The sequence below is a fragment of the Varanus komodoensis genome, unplaced genomic scaffold (assembly GCF_004798865.1).
Source record: "Varanus komodoensis strain SLA01 unplaced genomic scaffold, ASM479886v1 scaffold16, whole genome shotgun sequence".
Lineage (NCBI taxonomy): Eukaryota > Metazoa > Chordata > Lepidosauria > Squamata > Varanidae > Varanus > Varanus komodoensis.
In genome coordinates, this window is record NW_025335468.1 from 24,261,011 (window position 1) to 24,283,098 (window position 22,088).

The 22,088-nt window shown below is 38.8% G+C and overlaps 1 protein-coding gene across 1 annotated transcript in view; it reads right to left on the bottom strand.

Moving 5' to 3' along the window:
- Positions 1-22,088, bottom strand: part of LUZP2 (leucine zipper protein 2) — a 196,988-nt gene that overhangs the window by 58,972 nt on the left and 115,928 nt on the right. Inside the window, exons 9-10 of the mRNA XM_044426109.1 lie at positions 4,358-4,432; positions 1,474-1,638 (exon numbers count right to left, since the gene is read on the bottom strand). Of these exons, the coding sequence (XP_044282044.1) occupies positions 1,474-1,638; positions 4,358-4,432 (240 nt within the window). The remainder of the gene's footprint in view (positions 1-1,473; positions 1,639-4,357; positions 4,433-22,088) is intronic.

Genomic DNA, 22,088 nt, shown 5'->3' on the forward strand with positions numbered 1-22,088 from the left:
TGGCAAGTATGTAGATATGGACAGTGCATTAATTACTATCTGGGGTGTTGACTAATAGCTTCAATCCAGTTCACTCAATGCAATGTGAACGGGTCCTTGCGCATATGTATGGTCAAATGTGGACAAAACAAGATGGTACACAGAGGTTTGTACATGTGTGCGCAAAGCACTCTGGAATTCCTGAATTGTCTAGGCAATAATCCAAACTATTATTTGGATCTAGCTGCTCACAATCAAGTTGAGAAAAATGTAGTGGATAAAACTATCCTAAAAGAGCCTTATAGAGCAGCACTGCAATTCCTTGGGCAATGCAGGATTGTTTTTATAAAAATGGCTGCTAGTCTGGCCTATAGAATGGTGCAGATATTGGGCCTAATCTTCTTACAAAGAAGCCAAAACTGTTGTGGCTTCTTTGTAGTCAAATAAGAAGTAGTCCCTTCTTATCTGAGTCAAATAGTTTTGACTCAGATAAGAAGTGATTAAAATCTACAGCTCACATGCCAAGTCCAGTGGACCTGGAGATAAGCTAGGCAGTTTCTGAGGATCAGACATTCCAAATACTGTGGGAAAGTGTGGTGAACATGCTGGTGTGGATGGGGTCTAACCCAGAATCATTAATTCCAGGGTGTGGGATCAAGTTAAGAGGGTTAACCAGTTGAGAAGTATCAGACCCTTCAAGTGACTTGCCCTTAAGCAAGATGATCCACCCTGAATGTGCAGGTTGCTAATTTAATTGGGAAAGGAATCAACTTCCTATGGTTAAAACATTTTTCTTCTAATGATCAATATTCTAATTTGCTTGTTTCTTTTAAAATTGAATTCTCCAATACCCTTCATTTGCAGGTTAAAGCTAGCCTAACTGGTCAACTATAACACAATGAAGACATCTAATTGGAAATTCTTTGTCCTGGTTGGCTTGGAAGGATGGGAAGAACAGCCACAATGATTGGATGCTCCTGTGTACTGTTGTGAAGGGGTGTGAAATGATGCTCAGTTCTCCGTAGTGCCACAATATAGGATATTTATTGTTTCAACAAACCTGACATTTTCATTACAAACAAGCCCTGCTGAAAGCAATAGAATATGATAGTATAGGCATGGCCAACTTATTTCACTGAGATCAACTGTACTTAATCAGAGTCCTCCCTTGGTTGCAGAATCAGTAAATCCGTTGACTGTACATGAATTATACTGACAGTATCTGTACATAGAATGAGGATTGATTATGTTTTGTAACAGTACATCAACTTTCACATGGACTATGCAGATGAGACCTATATGAGACCTTCAGTAGGAAGAAAAATAAGCTCTTTTCCAAGTTTTAAAAAAATAACTCCAGTGTCAGCAAAGGTAGGCTTAGTGTTACCTTCAAAATTCATCCTAATCTTTCAATGAATTTTAAATCCTTCTTAGTTCCAGTTTGATGGACTTTCAGGACAAACTTACATTTTTCTAAGAGAAGAAAAAAGATACCTTGGAATTTGTCACTTGAAATGGACCTTTTGAACCATTTCTAACCAGAGAAGTCTGTCTCTCAACTGGCCTTGGAGGAATTAGATTTGTAGTGGGAGGTTGATTGTGCAAAACTGAAGACAAGCAGAGTTGTACGGTCTCCTTCAGAGCTTTAAGCTGTGATTCCTGAGGGAGGAAATGTCAACAAATTTTAATGAAAGATTACATAGGGTGATACATTGAGTTATAGATAACTTTACATTAATGAAAAACTTACATGAGTTGCTGCTGCTCCACTAGCTGTTCCCCAGCTGTTAGAAAGACAATTAGAACAGCTAATACAAGCAACTCATTGCCTAAGGAAGTTGTATTGACTTCTGCAATGCCTTATAGATTGACTTCCATAACATCTTGTGCAAACAGAACTGAAATATTGGATTTGGCTTGTATAAAGATGAAAATGGGGTTTCCTCAAGATGTAGAAGCTTAGTGTTACTGCAATGACACCACTGGATGCAATTCTTTTCTCTGAACTTTCTACTTTCATGATTTGTTAAAACAACTTTTGCCAGCTAAAACAACAATATGAATGATTGGGTGCACAAATGACAATAGTAAATAGGTATGTGGCATGTCTCAAAGCACCATTTCTCAACAGTTTGGGGATTCCTGGCTTACTTAATTCCTCAGCTGTCCAGTGCTCATACACTGGGAAAAGGTACAGGACATCACTGGTTTGTCTACCTGTCCAGGATTTGGTGCCTGCCCTTTGACCATGACAGTTTCATATAAAACACAACCAATTGAGATACCCAATAACTTGGTGTGGTCCTAACAGCACTCTGTCCTACATTGGTGCTGGTATGACATACATCAAGCAGTGCAGCTGCCATGAAGTAGAAGCAGGGGTTTCACAAAAGGACATGCTTTGTCTTTCCATTTAGTGTTTCTAGGGATGGATGGATGTCAACCTCCATCTTTTCCTTCTTAACTATGGGTCATCTCAAGGTCTGATATACGAGCGTATCTATATATATGTCTATGTGTGTATGTGTGTGTTAAAATTGATAAGCTTGCTGTATACACTTCTCTGAATAAGTGCATTTTGTCTAGTATACACATTCAGACAAGCAATGTTCCCCATACAATGTACTTTTGAATGATACCAACGATGAATGATATTTTGAATAGATGACTTTTTCCATGCAGCTTTTGTTTGAAGAATGCCATTGAAAATTCAGAGAAGTGCAAACTGGAAAGGATAACTATGATTCCATTTGCACTGAGGTTCAAAAGTGGAAAATTCTGCTTTGCCTTTTTTTTTTTTGCTGTTGTAGCATTTTTTCCCACTGAACTGTCAGATGACTGTTGATGCTGACCCATCAGATTGCCTTGATCTGCTTTCTGTTCTTCCCTTGCATGTGATCTGTCTTCGACCAAAAAGTTATTTTTATTACATTTATCTGCTGCATCCAAATGTAAATTTTTCTAGGTGGCTTACAGGAAAAAACAACATTAAAGAGATTTAAATAAAAAATATAACTTTGAAAGAAACAGTTTAAGATACAATACAGCAAAGTTTACACTGAAAGGTTTGGACCACATGATTCAAAAGGCCAAGATGAACAAAAAAATCACCAAAAACAAAGCACAACCACCAAAACCTGAGCCAAACTAAAACCCCTGGATGCTCTCTGAGAAGGCTGTTACTGCTGTGCACTGTCCCTTTCTCTCTCTTCCTCTTCACGGGGGCACTGAGGTTAGGACCTTGAAAAGTAAGTTTTCAGTAGGTCCATATGGAAAAATGGTCTTTCAGGTGCAAAGACATTTGTGCCTTGAAAAGGTATGTCACTCACTTTCAACCAACCCTAGAAGGCAATTGGGAGGCAACACAGGTGATGGACAGGTATACTATGGTTAAGCTACCCAGTTCAAGTTAGTACAAAATGAATCCACTGGATTGGTAAATGCAGTTTTTGAACTGTTTTTAAAAGCAGCCCTATGAATGACACACTGCAATGGTCTACATTTTTTTCTTCACCTGGATACTATCACGATTGTGCTGTTTTCTGATAAGTCTCTGCATTGGCTTATCAGGCATCAGTGATAATAGTATAATAGTATCTTTCTGATACACACCTGTGTGGCATATGAACTAAATTAGTCATCCACCCATCCATTGATTGGCACCTTCCATATGGAAGCATGAACCATTATAGCAAGAAACTTCATTGGTGGCAGTTTGTTATGAGAGACTGCTGGTGTTGGAACATTTGCGATTATTGTGGTGTTGCCTCTGCTACTGGCTGAATATAGAATTGCACCTATATGTCATTGACATCAGCCAGAATAGCCACCCAGCCTTTACATTTTTCAAACAGGGTTGGGTATCATAGTGTCCTCCAGATGTTTGAGATGAAGACCCCCATAATTCCCTATCACTGGCCATGTTGGTTTGGATGCTGTCTAAACATCTGGAAAGCAGCAGAATATCCACCCTGTTTTAAAGTGCACCCCAAATTCTCAATCAATTTTTTGCATAGGACGCACTTCTTGGGGTGGGAAAATGATCTTTATTATTAATGCTAAGACTGAAATGTGACGCTGGATCACTCTTATGTCATCTGCATTCTGACATCTGAGGCTATAAAAGTCATAGCCATGCTGAGCATGATAAGATGAGTGGAAAGAGTGATGCCCTCCTTGATCATCCTCAGAACACAGATGCTGGTGTTCAAACTGTCACAGAGCTATGCCTTCACTCCCTTTCAGTGGGGATGCTTATTATGCATTCAATCAAAGATATGTCTACCTTTTTACAAGAAGATGATCCTCTGTTATCGTATCAGGCTGCACAATAGCTGCCTATTAATAGATCCAAAGATGTGCTCAAGAAGGTTCTTACTTTGTCAAGAGCTGCTTTTTCCAGTTCTTCTTTAGCAATTGCTAGTTTCTGTTCCAAGTCTGTAAGCTGCTGTGCCTGTGGGAAATTTAAAAACAAATTAGCTAGTATAAATTATAACCCCATTTTGCCCACTAAACTCATCAAACGTATCTGCAAGAAAAATAAAGATTTTACGTAGGAAGACTAAAAAAAAGATCATTTTTTAAAAGACCAAATTATTGTCAATGTTACAGATTTCTCCAAGCAATGTTATGGCTGTTGGGTGGAGAGAGCGTAGAGGTAGGTAGACCTAAGAAGGGAACAATTTTTATTACAGTATCTAAATCTAGCAGCTTTGCCTTGATGAACATTTTGCAATTGATTTAAAGAGAACTGAAAAATCCCCATTTTGCATTAAAATTTTAAAGTTACACTTTATTGCAGTGTTTCCATACCCTTGAAAATTTGGAAAACATGCTGTCATATGTTTATATGAAACTCAAGGTGAACAAAAATGAAAATAATTCTTTTATAGGAAAAAAAGAAAAAATGGAAAGGGAGTAATCATATTCATATTTAGATAAAACAGCTGTACAACTCCTTTGCTGGCTGAGGAATGCAGGAAGTTGTAGGATTTTTTTTTTTTTTTTGTCTCAGTATGCACAAGTTTGTACTCCAATTTATTTAAATCAGAAAAGCCACAGGAAACTTTTGTTTGCTCAGAACATTCCACACTTGCCACTTCTCTGTGAAAACTGTCACCCCGCTCCCTTAGCTGTTTGTTTGTTTCATTTTGTTTTTTGTCCACATGTTGGAACCTGTGGAGTGAAAGCAACTTGAGAAAAGGATTAGAAGCAGAGAATTCAGGAGCAGAGAAAGGAATTAACATCTCTCATGTGACTTCTCTGTTTTGAGTTGCTCCTTCCCAGAGATGCTTTTTACTTCTAAGATGCTGTGCAAACTATTGGAGAGAAATAATAAATACTCCATATATTTTTGTTCATCTTAGATTTTTCTAACTCATTCAAGGGAGAGGTGGTATATTTTAGGTATTCCTTGTCTTGACAACTTTGGTAACAAGTTCTGTTTCTCATAGATCTTGAAATACTTATCTACAAGGTGTGTGTGTGTGTGTGTGTAAGCGGGTGAGGGGGGGAGGGAGATTTTAAATGCTGCCTGGTCTCTGAGATGCCTGGATAATATTACATTTATTCAGGCAGGGGGACAACAGACAAGGAGTAAGTTTAGTCTCTCTTGGCATGGAGCTCCGGAGCTTCTGAAGGTACACTGAGAAGGACTCCTACTGCACTCATATCAGTGCCACCTGGCTTGATACAAGCATCCTGTTGGCATGCCAGAAATTCAAAATGGTGGGAGAGTGCAGGACTTGGAATACTTTGCCACATCCTAATAGCACTAACCAATCTGATATTGATTGAACATTAATTCTGTCCTTCACTGCACTGGAAGTACTTCCTACTAGGACAATGTGATACAACAAACAAAAGAATTATTAGCACGATTGACTTATTTGCAAATTTAAATAGCTTTGTGCTTATGCTGGGTATTTATATATGAGAAGGTGGGGTGAGGGAGGGAAGAGAAGGACATTGTACCAGATGGTTAGCTCTGCTATAAGAAATTTTATGAGGCATTGAACATTTTTAGCATATGAATTGCTCTGCAAGGTTTTAAGTCGTAAGTCATAAAGGACACTGTATTCAGGACTCTTGGCTAAACATTTCCAAACATGCAATTGCTAGAGCTTATTGCTAATTTTTCCCAAAGTTGCCACAATCCAGATGTCTGACATTCACATTTCCTTTACAGAACTATAGGAAAAAGACAGTTTCATTCTTTTAGTCATTACTGTGTAGGTTTGACAGGCTGGGAGGTGGCATGAAATTCAAGACACTGAAATGGCATACAGTGAATTAAGGAATTGTGTTGAATATAGAACTGCCAAAACAAATTAACAATAGCCATTCAAAACAAAATTAATATTAAAGTTAATTGGGATTCTTTCATTGGTGTGAAAAGTGAATTAAGAAGGGTATGTTGCTGTCTGCTGCAACCTGGTGCATCGAGATGCCCTGGCCTTCTTTCAGGCCCAGCCAGCTTGGGCATGGAATCCCAAAAATCAAGGAACATCTGTAGGACATCAGGACTAGGGGGGTGTAAAACAATTGTATGTTGAAGTGTAAACCAGGCAGAGACCAAAGTTTAGCCTCACTCACTGTCCTGAAACAAGCAAAATATGCCCACATAGACCACATCTTTGGGGTGATAGTTCTGCAATTTTTCCAACACTGTGAAGTGCCTTGTTGTGGGGTATAACAAAACAAAACAAGATTTACAAATGCTCATGGAAATTTGCAAGGAAAGCATAAAATCTAAAGGGAAACTAAAGCAAAACTGAACACACACACTACTATAAAAAGATAAATATTCAAAAATAATTAAAAATAATTAATTATGCTGTGCACCATGGAACAGCGTAGGTTTTTTTTCCAAAGGACAATAACAAGGAAGCCAAGCTAACATCTCTGGGGAGAAAGTTCTACAACCTAGGCATTGCAACACAGAAGCCCTTGTGTATATCTTCTAATATAGGTGTGCTCCTTTTAAAATTAAAACTAAGAAGCAGGGTCCATGTGGGAGGAAGAGTTTTCAAAGAGGATAATCCATAGAAGCTGAAGTTCAGAAAGCCTAAATTGAGGCCTGGCAATTTTATAGTGAGTCGTAACGGAAAGTCTAGAAATGTCTCTGTGCAATATTAGCTCCAGTGGACAATACAGGCTGAAGAAATGGGATGCTTATCTGAATAATATCATCCTCATCATCACTACCACCACCACCACAATTTTTATTATTGCTCACAACATATCCCATGCATAAATGCGAATAGGCAGTCACAGTTCACATGGCTATTATCCAGGATCACTAGGATCTTAACATAAGATATTTATTACTTATCTTGTGGGAGCAATACATTGTGATCCTAGGAACTCAGTAAATTCCTCGAGTCCCCTGACAGATTGTCTCCTTTTCCTGAAACTCTCTCAGCATAGGAAATAATAACAATTTCCTAGGCGGCTCAACTTGTTCCAATGTGCCATTAAGGTTTTACAACTGCACTATCTAAATCTAACTTCGTGTAATTTAAACTGAGTTTAATCCTCTCTATTTCTGTGAAATGAAGAAGTGCAGTCTGAACTAATGTATAACCACAAATGTTTTCTCATTGACCATCACTTCTGACTGTCAGTTGCAGTCTTTCTATGATACAAGTAACAAGTTTCATAGAACATTAACATTTTATTTATAGAAAGTACTGTAAATACATTTGTAGTTTAGACAATGTGGCCGGCTGGCTTGCTTTCTTTCAGTGCTGCCCTATGATCTATCACTGAATTCCATTTCATTTGTTGGCTATTAACCCAGCTGTTCTAATTTAATTTGAGTATATATATTTTAAGCAGCAATTTGGTTAACTGATTGACTCTAATGTCTGAATCTAACACACAAATCCTTTTTCATTCATAGTCTATTGAATCAAAAGGCTGGGAATATCAATCCTCCTGCCACTTAACTTGTATTACACCCTTGTAGTAGAAAGCTATTTGGTTGAACAGATTGGTCATTTGGAAGCAGATTATGCTGAAAGACACCCCCCCCCCCCGCCACCAGCTTTCTTGCATTTTTAATCATTTTATTATAGCAACACTTATTCCTGAATTCTTTCTCAAGGATGTTGAGTTATGAAAAATATGTTTATAGCTTATCATTTTGATGAATTATGATGCACAATGATGTGCACCCTAGTACAGTGAGCAAAGCTCAGATTTGGCCTGTGAGCCTGTTGATTCTAAAATCGACAATGGATTGTCTGACCTTAAGTCAGTCACTATTTAGATGGGGATCACCAGAGTTGCTGATCTGATAACTTTGCAAGAAACAAAATTGTGTAAAAGTGGTAATATTAAATACAGGGTTGGTTTTGGGATGACACCACAGCCAATCTGGTCTAACTGCATCATTCGTCAGCATTATCACAAGAATGAAATAAATACCACTGAAACTAAGCCTGTCAGCCTCTAAGATACAGCTGGGACTTAGCCAAGTACACATCCTAGAACTGGTGGTGCCTAAGAACTAGGATGTGCACCATAAACCTCTGCAATGGCAGACTGCTATGAAGTGTTGATTGGTGAGGTCAGATGTAAACAGGGGAAGTGGTCTTCTGTCCTTGCCTAATCCACAGAGCTGTATCACCTGCTACTGCACATCCACCAAAAGTGGTGTCCATTCTAAACATGAACTGACTATAGGTTGTCCCATCTGGATTTTGGAACAGCAGAACAGATATTTTGGGCCAATAGTTAGACAGAATGGAGGTAGACTTGTAAGACGACACTTCTGCTTTGATAAACCTAAGCAGAATGCTAGATAGTAATGAACTTCAGTGTATCGACCATGGTAGCAGAACCTCCTAATTCAGAGATGATGTGCTTCAAAGATCCAGATGCTGAAGGCAAACAACAGAAGAAAGCTGCCACCCTTTTGTCCTGTGTATGAGCTTTCTACAGTACTTTGGCTGGCTATGTTTGGATACAGAAAGTTGAACTACATGAATCTTGATATGATTGAATATATGGATCTTAAGCTGTTAGAACTTATACTTAAATTTATACTTACGGTTATCCAATAGCCGGGAAGGATCTTTATGTCTGAAATAGTAATACTGTGTGCTTTGAATTAAGTAATGTGTCTAACAGATCAAACCAATGAAGAATAAATTATCCATATGCATATGTGTGCTTGCACATGCACACAGATATATATTTTGATTTATATGAAGGAGGTGCTACACTTAAATGACCTTAAATGAAGTACAGCATCATCATGCTTCAGTCAGATGGCACTCAGATACTAACTATCCAGTTTGCCCATTTTCTTGTAGGTCTGTTAGATGTTATAGGAATGCATTCTTGCTGTTGATAACATCTCTCCCAGTTTTCTCCCATGCAACTAGTGTTGGGAACATATGATGTGACAGCATGGCGCATTTCTCTCTTTTTTAAAAAGATCTTACAGAGGGTTTCAGAATAAAAATAAAACTTAGAAAAAATCTTTTCAGCCTACCTGAAGAAAGATATGAGGGTTTCTGAGGAAGGGAAAACATTGTTTATCCATGTTGCAAGCCAAAGTTCCTCCTTTGACTAAACACCAGCCTCAGTTAATTTATCTTACATTCTTTATTATTTCCAGTACAAGTCACCCAGAAAGTCTCTGAGCATACACAGAGCAGTTTGTTGAACCCAATCTGGTGATTACTTCCAGGAATGCTCAACCCTTGGGGAGGGTCTCTCTGAAAGCGGGTGCGCCTCCGTTCCAAACGCTGTTCGTCTAACTGGGCCCTCACCTCTGCTGGCGCCTAGCCATAGAGTCCAGCTCAGAAGCTCCTCGCCCTCCGCGGCCCCTCCTGCTGGCTGTGAGCCCAAGCCATCCCCATTCACTCTGCCTTTGAGCGAATCTCCTCCCACTTCTCCCCCTGGTGCATCTGAGGACCTTGAGCAAAGCCATGCTGCTCAACCTCACTGAAATAGCCCTCATTCTCAAAATCATAATCAGCAATTGTGATGTGGTTGGAATCCGGTGGGAACATTTGCCAAAGCCTGCCACCCTGCTTGCTCTCAACATGCAAAATACATTAGGAAAAACAAATGTTTTTCTTCAGCCACTTCAGCCACTTCAGCTGTCTGTCTGTCTGCCTGTCTTTTCTTTCTTTCTTTCTTTCTTTCTTTCTTTCTTTCTTTCTTTCTTTCTTTCTTTCTTTCTTTTCTTTCCTTCCTTCCTTCCTTCCTTCCTTCCTTCCTTCCTTCTTTCCTTCCTTCCTTCTTTCCTTCCTTCCTTCCTTCCTTCCTTCCTTCCTTCCTTCCTTCCTTCCTTCCTTCTTTCTTTCTTTCTTTCTTTCTTTCTTTCTTTCTTTCTGGTATAGTGTTCAGAACTACATTGGTCCCTCTTGTCTATCATATTTTTGGACCCACAGAGATAACAAACTCACATGTCATCTAATCCACTCATCCAAATAATGTTTTGCAGTTCAAATGGAGTGACATGACTTTGCATTAGTGCCCATTTCACTACCACACATTCCTCTTCATTGGCCATTGATTGCACAAGTATGAAAACTCCTTTCCACATATATCTCCCTCTATCTTGCCCCCACAATTTTTCATTGGTAATCATTTCACAATGTATAATTCTAATCTTAGTGGTATTAACTTAATGCAAAATATCATTTAAGTTGCCCATAAGCTTATGTCAGAATTAATCTGTGAGTCTTTCGGTGCCACATCACGCATTGCTTTGTGTTGCGTTGCGTTGCTTTGCTGTAAAAGGCTGCCTCAGTTAGCATCTGGAAATCATTATAGAGTAAAGTAAGCTAGCTTTGTAGAACAGTCCTTACTTACAAGCAAGTCCCACTGTATTCAGTGGAGCATTTTGCAAGAGAAGCGTGGGCAGGAATTAGCCACAATTGCATTTATAAACATGTGAGATCTCAGCCTTAATTATTCTCTGTATTCACTATAGTGAAATATTATATAAATATAAGAAGGGTCACTTAATATTATTTCGTGTAGAATACATAAAATGAAACTGTGATTTTGTAAATAGTTACGTAAGTTCATGTCCCATTAACAGCATGTCAAACAGGAGGAAACTTTTTTCCGAAGACTGCAGTGGGCCATGTAAATGTGTGTGATTGCAGTCCAAGCCTCATAAATAGACCAAATTCTATGGTATTTATAGTATTTATCCATTCCATCCAGTTCTTTCCAAAAAAGAGAAATATCTTTAAACTAATAATACTAATCATTTTGTGATGAATGTTGCTTTGTCAGACTACTATGATATTAAAGAAAGTTCTAGACATGTATTCAAGGCAGAAAATTCTACTTTCAAAATGTATCCTGGAGAATACATTCCTTCTTTCATCCCACCAATACTCTTTTTTTCCTCTGAAGTTATTACATCACCCAGAAACTAATACAAATAATGGAGGTTCATGGCAGATTCAGTAAAATTTATTTAAACAATAAATTCCTGTTGTTTTTTATCATGACATTTTAGGTTCCACTAAGCTCACTCAAATTCAGTAAAATCATTTTTAATACCAGTTATATGAATGTGAGGATTTTTTATCCATTTATACATTTATAACAGCAATACAAGCAGCTTAAGGCTCCACTTTTGTCTGGAAGTGAGTTTCACTAAGCCTCATGGGATTTGCTCATGAGAAAATATACACAAGATGGATTGTAAGAATACAAGCTCAAAGCCCAATTTGGAATCCCAGACATAATTCCCTGGATAATTTATTACTTTAATTATAATTCATTAGGAATTAATTTTGTGAGTATAGTTCCTTTAATACAGTAAGTGCATTATAATGATTAACCATATGGAAGAGGCAGTGTGGTGTAGTGGTTAGCATGTTGAACTAACACTGGGGACACCCATTTAACCTCTGACCGGCTGCAATCTCTTGGCCTAACCTACCTCATGAGTTTGCTCTAAGGCTAAAATGAGATGATGACAAAGGGTCTGAAAGCCATTCCCCCCACCACCCAACAACCTCATAAGGTCTTTATGGTTGATTTTACTGCATTTGTGTTGGCTCTTAGATCTTATATACTGGTGTTTAATGGCTTGATTTTAATTATTGTTTTATTGTTGTTTGGGGGCTGTTGAATTTTTCTAAGCTCCCTGGGAGAAAGTATCCTTTTTAAAGATGAGTGAAAAACCATTTACATAAATAAAACAGGGAACTTATTGGGATGCATATATCTTTCTGGAGGTCTATCTTCCCCCTTTTAATGTAATGCATCTCTATTTTTTCATCTAAAATGTTCTTGGTCTGTATTAATAGAAATGGTAACTCAGAGAGCCACTTCAGCTGCATCTTAAAGCAAGAGTGGCTTGTAAGGTGCAATATCTTAAAACCTCACTCTTCTGCATCAGTCCTTGGCCTTTTTGGCTTGCCATTCACACCTTTGTGTCCCTGTACCTACTGGGTCATTCTCCTCCAATGAGAACAAGAGCCAAACATGATGTTCTGAAGACACAGACCATTCCCACTTAAATTCAGGGAATCTGTCCCTTTAAGAAACAAATACAGCCATCCATCCCAAGAGGTGGTTGTTCCACTGAGGATTTTCATCCCTAAAACAAACATATTTGGCTGAGCCATTTCTGCCAGAGCTGACTCCCTATGCTTGGGCACCCTCACATTTATTCATAAAATCCAAAGGATCAGCACACTTGCAACGATGGGCATTATATCAAGTATGTTCAGTTTAGCAAGGATCACTTTTAATTTTCCTGTTCCTTGGTCATGCTTTAATTTTCCCTTAGGCTCATCTATAACTGTGCTGCATAACATTTATTTCCATTTGAACTTTTAATTTATATTTATTTTCTTCAGCCATTTTCTAGTCACATCAACTTAATAAATGTAGGCTTTTACATCACAGCTGATGGGGTTTATTGCATGGAAAATACTAGCCCTATATGATCCAGAATGGTTTTGTTGGTCTTTAAAAGGACAAATTAAGAACAAGTTAACAGCCCCAGAAATTCAATATCTTCAGTGTTTAGTAGTATTTTGTTTTTGTTTTTTACTTTTTGAGTGAACTCGATCCACAAAATTTTCTCCAAAATGTTATAGTACTGTGGAATATGTAGATTCTTGCTCCTTCACCCTTTTCTTAGCCAAATGATGACCAGTTTTGATTTGTCTTATATTGCATCACAGCTGGGTATTCCCCTTTCCTTTCAAGCTCCATTTGGCCTAAAGCTTAGGACAGTTTAAAACTTCACTACTCACTCTGAAGATGTTCAGCATCTTAATTATCTCTGGTGCATCTCCTCAGGGTATCTTCAAGGTTCCGATCAGAGCAAAGGCAACACATAGCAAGTCATAAGTTTTTTTTGGAGACAACTGCAAGCCAGCTGTGTCTTTTTCAGTCATAGCAGTGGCTAGGTAATCAGCTTGAAGGACTCTCCTTGTTATGTTTGAGGAGCAGTTCAAAGTGGCTCCAAAACTGGGTCTGCTCAGACAAAATTTATCTGCCTATCCTTGTCATGCAGAATAACTCAAGGTAGGTATTAAGGGTACCATTAACTTCAAATGTAAGCCCAGATCTTTAAGGCTACCTCAGGGGCTTGAGAAAGTTCCTCAACTGGATTTTTTTCAGTTCATTAAAGATGTAATGACCTTCTTAATGCATTAGACCACATACAAAGATGCTACGGAACAATAAATAAGACTAGTTCTAATGTGCTAAAGATGAAAAGAGCTCCTGTTTTCCTAACAGGTTTGTACAAAAATCAAGGGGTTCCTCATGTAAGGATATGGTCCTTTGATTCATTGCAACCTTTATTCCTTGGTATGGATTAATGGTGGTCCTTGAAACCATTAACCTAGTTCCTGTATATGTTTCTAGTTACTGTACAAGTAATGATCAATCTATATGTGATATCAGTTATATGTCTCCTACCTCCTTTTTTTCAGAATGCCTCCCTTAATTTGCATTTCAGATTAGGAATTTACAGAATGTACACCTTCCTTACTTACCCTTATAAATGTAGTACAGTTACTTTTATATAGATTACACACAATTTAAAAAAGGGGGAAAAAGTAGCTTCCAAACTTTCTACAGAGAAACCTTGTTTCCCGTCCCATCTCTTCCCAGCAACACACTTTGTGAGGAATCCCTGTGCTATTCTTATACCCTCATCCACCCAGGGAACACTAGTCCTTAAGAAGTTCTGAGAACAGAATGAAGCTTCTAGCATATACAGAGAAAAGGCATTTTTCTCCTTTCTGCTGTCTGTCCTGGAGACCTTGGCATAAGTGAGGATGGGAATTAGTCAAGGACAACCCCAACCATGTTGCTGGCTGACTGATTTCCTCAGACAGGCTGTACAGAATCCACCTGAATTGGCAGGTGAATCAAAGCAACTTTGGTGAAAGGAAAGTGTCCTGCACCACACACAAAAAAGTTGCAGGACAGCTCATACTATAGACATATAGCTTTGTGTTTCGATATCTCACCACTACTTTGCAGCTTCCACCTGAGAGAACCATCTCACTTGGCCTAATGGTAGGGCTGACCCTGGGATTAAAATAGCACCTGGCTACATTAGAACTCTGGCTAACACCTGTATTCCTAGATAGAAATTCTTTACTTCAAACAGAGAAAGCTAAAATGAAATCAACCGCATAGCCAATGTGACCTATCAAGTTTGTACTGTCTTCCTCTGAATGCAAGAAAGTGAATTTTGGCTTCCTCAATTTTCACAGGGAGCTGCAACCAAGTGGGTGAAATATTTTCTCACCATGAAAAATCTGTAGTTCTCTTCATTTTCTTTCTGAGAGGCTATGTAGTATTTCACTATCTCACATATCTCTGACCTGGACCCTTCAAGCACAACAAGGAGCCAACAGCTAAGTGAGCTATTTTTGAGAAACCAAAAAGGAAAGCACCACTTGGGATAAAATTTGCATTGCCTGAAGATAGATACAGATTGAAATCTAGAAATGCTTCATACAATTTAAGTAGAAGTACACCTCTCACCATAGTGGGGAAGATGGTTGCCAGGTGCCTACCTGTGCAGCCTGCCCAGTTTGCTGTCCATGGGCTGTTGATGGGAAATGTCAAGGCCTAGCTCTTCCTGCTGATGCCAGAATTGGGCAGAACAATTCTCCCAGTATGGGATGCATTCAAAATAGAGCACACTCCTCTAGAAGCCCTTGTAACAAAGACTGACCAAAGAGATAGGGCTACCCTTACAACAGCATCATGTACACAAATCTGCGCTGCCTGATAGTTTCATCAATTAACTTCCAAGAAGACTTAGTGCACAGTGATGCTATAAGCAATGTAGAATTACAGTTTCTTTCCTCCCTTTTCCATAAATGTTTTATCTCTTCATATGTGTGAAGCTAGAACATCTGTTTATGTCACTTGTAGGCCAACAAAACTGAGCAGTGGCAAAAATTGGAATGAAAAGAAGTGGGATGGTTAGACCAAAATGATGTCCCCCCACAACAAACAACAAGATGGTTATAGGTCCCCTTGACAGGAAGTGAAAAGGCATCCTACTTCATTCAACCATTGAAGCTATCACAAGGTTTGACCCATCTTCAAATGCTTTGGGGACATGATAATCAAGGGAAAGGGAATCTTGAAACATGGTAATAACAAATCAGCCTGGTGCTTATACACACTGTTAAGTATTTCTGTTGCCAAGAAAGCACAGTGAGAGTGCTTAGGGAATAAATTGCCATATCACTTCTAAGAGTCCTTCAGATCCATATGCTAGCTCTTTCCAGGTCAACAATAAGATTAAAATTTCTGGGGCTTTCTGTGCAGAATCTAGACATACCGTTTGCTTTGATTTCTATTGCCTGTGAGAAAACACATCATCATGGTGCTTTGCGTCTGCTTTAGAGGAGAGCCAGTGCAGAAATAGAATGAGAAATGGAATGAGATATCAGTTCTTTATACAGCAATATTAGGATTCAGGTTCCTGAGCTACATCATGACTCATGTAGATTCAATTATGCTAAAATGAAGTTTCTTGACAAATATTGTCGTATACTCAGCCAGCTTCCCTCACTGCCCTCCAAATGGCTTTCCACATCTCTCTGTACCCAAACTAGAACTGCAACACAATGATGGAGAAATAAATTGAAGACGCACTGTGAAATGATGGGGGAGAGGGAGACAAATCACAATTGTAGTAAGCAAGTATAATGCCTTGGGCTTTTTTGTTTATAATGGAAAGGCAGAAAGCAAGTATTTATAGTTAATGAATTAATTAATTAAGCATAGTCTCCTCAGGCTGAAGCATTTGGATTAAGGGATGCACACTGTAGTTGAGATTGTAGCTTTACCAGAAAATCAGATAAATATTAGAATAAGAGCATGCTAGAAGAATTAGTAACTAAGAATTGATATTTTAATGCAATGAAAATACTTCTGGTGGTCTCCACAATAAATGCAAAGTAAGTTACATGTTCAAAACAAATACTGATTTTAGAAAGAAACTCTAAACTTCATTTAAAATATACACCATACAAACATTAGTACATGTTAATGTAAGCCAGTTAATATAAATTTGGAAATTAAAAAAAGGGGGGGAGTTAATGGACTGCATTCAAAACATCCTCTTCTAATCAGAATACGTTTGATGTTCATGGAAATTGTATACCTTACACCTGAATACTATGTAATAATTATGAAATTAACAGCACAATCCTTTGGCCACTAGGCAGAATCTAAAGGACCAAAGGATTTTTCAGAGATTATGAGGCTGGAAAAGTGCTCCATCTTCACAGTCTCTGAGCATGGAGTACCCTTCTGCTCTTCCTGTACCAAGTATGGAAAAAACTATCATACAATTTTCCTTAGATTTGTGTTGAAGGTTTTTCATGGACAACATTTGACAGAAGCTTTTGGAATCTGACCACCAGGAACTCCACATGTATTAAAACTTCAGTTCTTAGATGTGTATCAAAACCTAAGGGACGAAAGATCCTAAGCAGAGTTCCTTGTCCATGACAGCTAATACTTTACACAGAAGAAACCAAGACTAGCAATTTAGAAGAACTGAAGCATCCCTGGTCCCAGAGTTACCATAACTTGTAACAGAAAGTAAAAATAATCCTGTAATGAATTGATGCCAGAATTTATTTTGTGCCACATCTTTGTGAAACTCATCATCATACTCATCATCATCATCATCATCATCATCATCATCATCATCATCATCAAATACTTCCAGCTGCTTAATGCCAAAAGCTTAAATCACACACAGAGACACTATTAAGGGAAGGCATAACACATCCGAGATGGAAAAAGTGTGTTTCCTGTTGAAAATAATGTCATGTAATTAGATACTGACATCCACAGATGGATAAAGATCCTGAAGTTTGTGCATATTCAATTGATGCAATTCCAGATCCCACATGCTAAATGTGTGCAAAAGCCAGTTTTTGCATGTAGAACTCTTTAGTCAAAGTGGATTAGGAACACTGTGTATGTGCAACTATGCACAAAGCTATATCAAAGAAATATATTTTCCTGTGCTGTGAAGAACTTGGAATTAATGAAGCTCACTGTGCATAATGAGCATGCAAAGAAAACCCACAAGGAAAGAATCCCCAAAGTATTTGAAACTATTGCTCACCCCAGGCTACAGTAGCATCAAAACAGACTTTACTGCAGCCCATTAAGCATGCAGTAAAGCTTCTGGAGTCATTAATTTGCTTTTCAAGACAAGATCTGAAACAATAGTCTTTTTAAAAGCCTAACTCACAGCTGGTAAATGTATTGTACACAGCTGTTTGATGTGCTAAAATGTTACTAGCCTATTCACAATCTACCTGAAGAGAGTAAATTTATTTGATTTAGGAAGTAAGCTAACTCTGTATATTGAATAGCTACCTTATCTATTCCTTCCGACAAAAGCTTTGGTGCAACGTGAAAGCACCACAACTACTATTCTTAGTATTAATATTAGCACTATCTCACTATGAAGGGTACTTTCAGGGAAGATACCAGGTTGTATCCAGTTCATTTCCTGGCTCTTTGTTCTAGCAAGCTCTTCCACCTGCAGTGATGAAGACATTTTTAATATGTTTATCCCCTGCCCTGTTGCCCCCTGTGCCCCCAACATTTTCTTCGGAAGGTTGAGACAGCATGTGAGAGAGACTGGGGAATTGTGGAAATCATATCTCCCTCACCCAGCCATGATCTACTCAGATAATATGCCAAACTGCTGTGGCCTTCCTCTGAGCTCTAGTTCCAAGTGAAGCTTGGAGGATGGCTTTCTCCGTGGTGGAACAACCTCCTGACTGCCCACCTGCTTGGTGCCAAACATGCCATATTATGCCTAGACTTTGGAAGACTTATTTGCAAACCCAGGGGCTTATTATTTATTTATTTAAAGATTTTCTATCCCATCCTCTACAAATGTCTCAGGACAGCTTATGATAAATGAGTAGAATGAACAAACCCCACAGCATCTGACCATTAATATACTAAAACCCCACTTAAAATCAATTAACATTAAAATAGCAAGAAAATAAAAAGGGGTTTTCCTGATGCTGAAAAGAATATAATATCAGTGCCAGGCGAAACTCTCTGGGAAGCATATTCCAGAGTTGGGGTGCCACCACAGAGAAGGCCCCCCCTCCAGGTACTCTCCCTCCTAATCTTCAAGGAGGGCTCCTGGAGCAGGGCCTCTGCCTCAGATCTTAAGGGGAGGAGGCTACATAGGGAAGAAGGCACTACTTCAGGTATTCTGGACCCAAGCCATTTAGGGCTTTATAGGTCATCACCAGCACCTTAAATTGGGCCCAGACTGCAATTGGTAGCCAGTGAAACTGGTAGAGGACCAGCATTCTATGGGCCCTGTTAACATCCTGGCTGCTCTATTCTGAACCAATTGAAGTATCCCAACCATCTTCAAGGGCAGCCCCACGTATAGCATGTTACAGTTATCCAGCCAGGAAGTTACCAGAGCGTAGGTCATTGCTCTGAAGGGACTGAAGGGATTACCTACCTCAGGTGCTTTTTCAGAGTCATTTAGGTTGTTTATTTTATCTGTTTTAAACCTTTAATGGGTCTCTGATTTCATGATATTTAATGGAATTTCATTATCCTATTTTATGGATTGTTGTAAACTGCCCAGAGAGCTTTGGGTATGGGGCTGTATAGAAATGAGATAAACAAACAACAAGCAAACTTCCTCCACTGATGGAAATCCCTGCTGGGTCACTTTTTATCTTCAGCAGGATATTGGAGAAGCCATTATTTGGTTTAATCATTTGTTCATGTATATTTCGATCAGATAACTTGTTTATTTCACAGTGGATGTGCTGTGCCATAAAGAAATTGCTAAAAAATGTCTAAATAACACGGGCACAACAGTGTTCCACCTTGTCACCACTGCTCTGTGGTATGCATTCCCTATTTTATTGTTCAGGCCAGGAAGCAAAATGACACACCCCAGGCCTAGGCAGGGTTCTGCTATAGCTCTGCCACACAGCAAAGCTGGTCCACCCAGTAGCTAGGAAGCTCCAGCCGCCTCTTTGGCCAAGATGATGCTGGGGATGTACCCGTGGCCTCTGTGGCCGGGGTGTGACCATTCCCCCCTGACAGCGGCAAAGGACTAGGGGGAATTCATCACAGAGTGTTCCCCACCTCTGTTTTAGGGGATTTCTAGAAAGTATTAATTGAGGTTGCCCTTGGACATGCACAGTGTACAAGTTGGGCCCAGCAGTGACATCATTCCATATAGTCCAAAGTCGTGATCCTGCCTAATCTTGGAAGCTAAGCTGGGTCTGACCTGGTCAGAATCTGGATGGGAGACGAGTCTTGCACTGAGCAGGAGGTTGGACCTGATGGCCTTTTAGACCCCTTCCAACTGTATGAATCTATGGCTCTTCCAGCAGGAGGTGTCATCTTATTGACTCCAGTCTATCATGACCCATTGCTTTTCCTACCCCCAGTTCTCTTCTCATTATTTTCCCAGTAGCCTTCTGCATTACTTACAGGGCTCGCAAGTGCCTTAGACCCGGCTTCAGAGGAATCTACTCCAGTGAAATGCTTGGCTCCTCTAAAATAGAACAGTTTCAGTTTCATGTGCCATTACTGAAAAAGCTTCACCTACTAGAACTGATTCTTCTCCATACCTGTTAAGAGTAATGGAGTGTTGTGTCCCTTTCATATGAACACCAGTATATAATAAGGAACCACGGCACCTCGTTCCAGGTTATCAATAGGCACTGAGATAGACAATGAATCCTAAATGCAGCGATGATTTCATCTGACCCACAATTAAATTGAACAAAATCACAGGAATGGATAAAATGTGGCTGAGTATGGTGCTTAAAAACTCCATTGTGAGCAGCCTAAAATGTATGTTAGCATGCTTCACCATGGATTTCAAGAATTGTTTTGATTTCCCCTTTTTATTTTAAAGAAATTAGTATTTTGATCCCAGCTTGAAGAAAGAGGCATTTTTAATGACTGATTACTGGTTTCAATTTATGAAATTATGAGGCCATGGGTTATTTTTTTCTCCTACATAAATCATTCTCGGTGCAGAGTAGGTTTTGTAAAAGTACATTGATCATGACTTGGTGTGTTTATTTTCTTGTTTGTTTGCTCCCAAAAAGCAACTTCCAGTTTTGAAGTCCTTAGTGTACCCGTCCAGAATTAAATAGGCTCAGTAGTTATTTCTGCAAACAATATGCTAACAGCAGTTCAGCAATAAAAATATAATATCCTTCTGATCCTTGTCTCCAGGCTTACGTCTCCTGTTATTAAGATAACATATTGGATTTAGCTGGGAGTTTCTAGCTCTATTTCTCATCTTTAACAAAGTCACCACTGTGAAATTTCTATCACTAGGGGAAAAGATCCACTTTTTCGTCTCCATATCCAAAAGCTGCTATAAATTCCTTAAACAGTGTTCGTGCAGTGAGCTGACATAATAACCCCATTTCATTTTCATGAATTGTTCACAGACAGTATGAGTGGATGTGTGTGCAGTGAGAGATATTATTCTCTTTTTGGTGTATTGAAGATGATGCCCAACACTTCCTAGACAAAATTCATGTGTCACACACACATCCTGCAGACTAGACTAGAACCAGTGGCTTTTGCAGTATCAAAGACACATCTAGCATTATTTCTATTTTGAAATGTTTAAACAATGTACCAGACATGTTTAAGAATCATGTAAGTAACAAGCATAGGTAATATGCTTAATATTCACAATAGAGGGAACAGAGGAGAAACATGGGGAAGCAAAAATAACAAGGGTTGAATCCAAAGATAAATTAGAGTTATTTCTGATATTACTCTGGAAGCCACTGTCAAAGTCCCAAATGCTCTCCTCTAATTTATCTTAGCCATGCATTTTGAAGTCAGCACATAAGTCAGGAGTGGGCAGTCTTCAAATATTAATGGAAATTAATGATACTGATTGGAATTACACCTGCCATAATTCCAGAAAATTGATCATGCTGTCTGAGGATGATTGGAGCTGTAGTCTAAAGCATATTGAGGGCACCAAGATGCCCAACCTTGATAGAAAAGAGAAGTGAGCTTTGGCCCTTTTTATTCTAGATAAGAGAAGAATGAAAAGAGAAAGATGATAGCAACAAACATATCAAAAGATTAATTTCAGAGGGGCTGCAGTTTTGTGTTTGGATAGATAAAAAATGCTAAGATTTGAAAAGCAAAGCACCACATAAAAATAAAATGAAGAAAGTAATTTTGATTCATTGTAGTTTTGGTTAGAAATGAAGCATCTAGTCAGTTGACATGAAATTGTAGGAATGGTATATGGAAGACTAAAGCAGAGGCAGAAGTGCTGAATTCCTACTTTGGCTCAGTCTTCTCCCAAAAGAAGGTCTGTGTCCTCTCTAATAAAGGTCAAGTGCAATCTGGAGGGGAAGGATTGCAACTGGAGATTAATCGGCAAACAGCCAAGGAATAGCTCCAGGGCCTGATGAACTGCATCCTAGAATAATAAAGGAACTTGAAGAAAAATTCTCAGAATCACTGTCTGTTAACTTTGAAAATCATGGAGGGAGAAGTGCCAGATGATTGGAGAAGGGCTAATGTTGTCCCCACCTTCAAGAAGGGAAAAAAGGAATAACCTG